The following is a 4,663-nucleotide window of genomic DNA, read 5'->3' as shown; positions in this document are numbered from 1 at the left end:
GAAAGAGAAGCAGTTGGCAGAGGGGGCGGCTGACGTTGTGCGGATGATGATTCACTACCAGGATTTGCTCTGGACAGTAAGTTGCGCAGGTGTTTTGTGGTATGGTATAGCAGTGTCTTGGTCTGCTTAGAGCTGGAATAGGGGAAGGAATAGTCTTGGAAAATTCACAGGAGTTAAATGTCTGTAGGCAAAACCTCTGACTGAGTTCCAAGACTGCTTGTTTTCAAGGTATGTGGATATTTTGTCTATTTAACGAGCTTCATAAAGTGATGTTTAGATTCTTAAATGCCATCCTTTTCTCTGCTTGATTTCATTCCTGTCATCTTCCTTCTTCCTTTCCCAGGTCTCCTCTTTTCTGGTAGCTCAAGTGAGAAAGCTGAATGAAAGCAGTAGCAAAAGGTACCAGTTTTGTGACAAGCGAATCAAAAATTTGTTGCGGAAGATTCATGCTGATAAAGACAAGGTGGAAAAGAACCAGGCAGAGGTGAGTTAGGACGCAGAAAAACTTTCATACCAAAAAAACCCTTTCATAACAATGTGAAATACTTTCTCATTGTAAACACTTCCATGAGAATTTGGAATACTGTGAATAGTGATGTTCTTTACAGAGCAAGAGGGAGAAAAATCTGCAGAACCTGTAAGCTGTAAGAAGCAGCTTCCCAGACTCTTTTGGGTAGGTTGTGGCAAACATTGATAGAATAGAAATAGAAAAGTGTACTAAATAAATTTCACGCTACAAAACACTTGGGTAAGATGCTGCATTGTTGCAGGAGAAGAGGGAAGAGACCAGAAGCAGAAATGCTGAGCTTTATATCTTGTGAAGAGCAGAATTCATATGGCTGTAGATGTCCCATGTGTTTAGACAGGTCTGCTCTGATAAAGGCAGACTTATTTTCATGAACTTAAAGCAGAAAATTAGGCTATTACAGTAGCGTGAAAATACATTTTTGTATATTGATTGCGGAGTTTATTTTTTCATCTGTAACATTGCTGATCTGTATGAGAGGGTTTAAGGACAAGGTTCTTGCTACCTAAAATGAGAGAAGTTAGTTCCCTGGTAAATGAAATGGCTCTGCTCCTTCTTGTATCAGTGCAGAGTGAGATTTTTTTTTTTAACAGATATTGCTACCAGATCTATTTGAGTGTCAAAGTTGGGTAAAGATCCTTAGAGTCATTCAGAGAGGACATCTACTGTTTAGGTTGTCAAATGACCCAGTGCTTGGAACAGCACTAATGCTGATCCTAACCACCATCTCGGTGTTGAGCGCTGTTTTTGCAGAGGATTTGGGCTTGCAAAATTAATTTGCTTCAGATCAGACCCCATTAGAATGGCTCAATGTTCTCCACGAATGTTGTGGGAAGTTACTTTATGAAGTTGATGAAAACAATCCTGAGAAAATATCATTGAACTCTGCTGTGTGGTGATTCAGTGCTTCCTTTTTTGAAACTACCCTTCTGAAATTCGGTAGTCTGCAATTCAACTGTCTAAACTCCTTTTTCGGTAATTTAAATGAATTCCAGAGAAGTCTATCAGACTTGTGCAAAACGGTTTGTCAAAATTTATTCTGAGACTGGGATTTGTCAGAGCCTGTGTCACTTCTGTATTTGAACAGCAGAGAGCACCAGCGCACGCTGATGGAGAGAGGTGATTTTTCTCCCCAGCCACAGCACGGAAGCAGATTATTTCTTTATAATGCTCACCTTGGTGCTTCTATAAGCTTTCAGTCTGTGGTATGTATAGGATAAGAAACCAGCCTAAATTCTTTGGCTGGCTGTGTAGGTTTAATTCTTCACACTTTCCAGTCTATTTTGAAACTTGATGTTTTAGCTGATGACAAAGTCTTTCTTTAAGCACTTTTTTTCCTCTCTGCCTGTCTTGTTCAGCCTTCCAAGGTTGTGAAAGTCCATGCTTCGCTTCTCCTGAAGGATTCGCTAGAGGTGCATTTGAACAATGCAACCAGAGTTGCTGATGTCTTGAGACAATTTCAAAAGAACCTGTGCCAGAACGGTTGGAATATTGTTAACACTGTCAACCTCATCAAGTGGTAAATGGCTTTTTCTCTGTTAAAAAAACAGTTACAGGTGGTCTAGTGCTGTGTTTTCTGTCTTCTGGCACAGCTGATGGGGTGGCACAGTGAGCTCTTAGGAGACTTCTCTGCTCCTCTGTTCTAGGCTTTGGAAATAGCGTGTTGGGTGTGACAAGCAAATGTTAGTTCAACAGAGTGATTCAGTCACTGTGCTCAGGCTGTCAGGAGGTCAGGAAGTCCCTTCTGGTTGGCTGGACAGCAAGTGAAATTCAGCAGCCTTGCTGAAGGGAAGGGAAAGTGGAGTAACATTGGCTCTGCAAAACAAACCCTCTGTAGCTCTCCTGGAGAAAAACATCACCTGTGCAAATTATTTGCCTGGAGTAGTATTTTCAACATGCATATGTTAATGTAGGGGCTTCCTAAAATAAGCCCTGTAATTTCCTCCTATACTCCAGTGATGAGTTGCTGAAATAACCAAAAAATGGATGAAAGAATTTCTGCCAACCCTCTGTCAATATGCCTGCACATGGTATTCAGTAGGTGAAGTGCATGTCCTGACTGTGTCCCTGAGCAGGAGATGTCTAGACAAGGAGGGTGGATGGGAAGTTGGCAGAATATGGGTCAGCTGGGAACTAGTATCTTGCTAACAAGCTACTGTGGCAGCTAAAGTCTTCCTGCAGATGATCTTCTCTGGAATAGGCCATCAGTTCTAGGGGAATGCTGCCAATGAACTTTGGTATTTATATTGAAAAGTTAGTGTTTGCATATAGTGTGCTTCTCACTGCCAGTGAGGAATATCTGCCTTGTTTACTTTTTTCCAATTTTGGGTGTCCTTTTTCAACCGCTGCCCTGTTCAGAAGGATCAGCAAGGTCTCTGTACCCCATGGCCTTGTGCTTTCCTTGACCACTGCTGGCCTCTGAACCACAAGCAATTTTTGGGAAGAAACATTAATAACCTACATAACTAAACTACGTAACCTGGCTTTTGCAGAGCTTTGTTAACTTCAATTTGTTTTTCTTTCTGCAGTAACAACTCAATGGAGTGCACAAACTTGCTCCTGTATGAAGTAGGAGGCAATATTGGTAAGTCTGGGTGGTAACTGAAAATAAGAACTCTGATAGGCAGGTTTTTGTGCTTAACTTATCTTAGGGAAGAGTTTAAAAAAAGGATGAGATTTGGAGGGGGCTCCAAAATTCGAAAGACAAATGAACAAGTATGGGTCAACCTCACTCACAGCAAACAGCACCTGTCAAAGCTCTTGTGTTAGTGGTTCACATGTCTTCCAGCCATCACTGCAAAGCCTTTATAGTGCACGTATATGGAAAGGTTGAAGCCTGGACTTCCAAAAATACTTAACACTGGTGGATCTTGTTCAGAAGCTGCCTGTCAAGAAAGGTAGAAACTCAAGAGTCCAGAAGTCTTGAGGACAGAGACATGCACTACTTTGTCCATCTTGAAAACAAACAAACCTCCCATTCTGTTAAATGTACCACGTTAAACTCCCTCTTCCCTCAGCAATAAAGGTTCATGTTTGGAATTCAGTGTAGAACTTAAACCACAAACTACATTCATCTAAGTAAAGGGCAGCTTCATCCCATGCCACTAGAGGCTTTTAATTCTGTGCTTCTTATACAAAAGAACTTTTACTAACTTGGGTGGCAGTTTCTCAAACCATGTAGTTAAACAAGTTGATGGTGTTCATTAGTCATCGATTTCCACTCGTCAATACTGTAATATCAAATGTAGAGGAGACTTAAGTAATGTGATTGCAGCAGCAGATTAGGGATGTCTGCAAATGGAAAGGAATTCTTGTGCCCTGTTACAGCTGGTTCTGGATACTGTTGGTTACTGGAGTGTTTTGGCTGCCTCAATATTTCTCTATCATCTGTAGAAGAAAAGCTCTGTCATTGGAAACAATTAAGCCTCTGGATTTGGTCACTGAGATAATTCATGATGGTTTTCAAATGCTAAAGTTATTGGACACTAAAGTTAGAGTACTTTTCCACAAAGGTCAAAGCTTGTGTTTAGTATAGTTTTAAGAAACACACATTCATATTAACATAAATAACTATACTTTTTCAGATTCGTGGAAACACTTCTGAATGGTTGTGACATTGAAATTATTGTGGATAAATACCAGTTTATAGGGAAAAAAACAACAAACAAAATACCCCCCACAAAAAACAAACCACAAACCAAACCCCAGCAATTAGAGAAATAAGGATAATAAGACATGTTTTTTTCCTGAATCTCTTGTTTTGATAGGTGAACGTTGCCTCGACCCGGACACTTACCTCTTAGACTTGTACCGCATCAATCCCCATGCTGAGTGGATAATTAAGCAAAACCCATCTTATCCTTGGATGTTCTAAGGAAAGCACAAGCCAAATGAAGCATTTGGTTGAAGCTTTTTGAAGGCATGGAAAAGCTATAGAGATGTTCTTGGTACAGTCACAGACTGGACAATGCTTGTGTCTTTGAAGGAAAAGCAGCTTTATTTACTACTTCCATGACAGCTGGCTGTGAGAGTACACAAGCCTACATGCTAATAGGGGCGCTGATAATGAGCAGCAATTATCATTATGTAGCAGAATTTACAGAGGGGTATGATTATTCTTAAACAAAATAGCTCCCT

The 4,663-nt window shown here is 40.5% G+C and overlaps 1 protein-coding gene across 1 annotated transcript in view; it reads left to right on the top strand.

The window, feature by feature from the left end:
- ARHGAP40 (Rho GTPase activating protein 40) overlaps positions 1-4,400 on the top strand; it is a 14,791-nt gene extending 10,391 nt beyond the window's left edge. The window contains exons 10-14 of the mRNA XM_010192621.1: positions 1-76; positions 344-484; positions 1,885-2,045; positions 3,055-3,110; positions 4,294-4,400. The exon at positions 1-76 is cut by the window's left edge and continues 155 nt beyond it. Coding sequence (XP_010190923.1) covers positions 1-76; positions 344-484; positions 1,885-2,045; positions 3,055-3,110; positions 4,294-4,400 — 541 coding nt within the window. The remainder of the gene's footprint in view (positions 77-343; positions 485-1,884; positions 2,046-3,054; positions 3,111-4,293) is intronic.
- Positions 4,401-4,663: the final 263 nt, after the last annotated feature.

The sequence above is a fragment of the Mesitornis unicolor genome, unplaced genomic scaffold, assembly GCF_000695765.1.
Source record: "Mesitornis unicolor isolate BGI_N332 unplaced genomic scaffold, ASM69576v1 scaffold45479, whole genome shotgun sequence".
Lineage (NCBI taxonomy): Eukaryota > Metazoa > Chordata > Aves > Mesitornithiformes > Mesitornithidae > Mesitornis > Mesitornis unicolor.
This window is presented reverse-complemented; position numbering and strand designations above follow the sequence as displayed.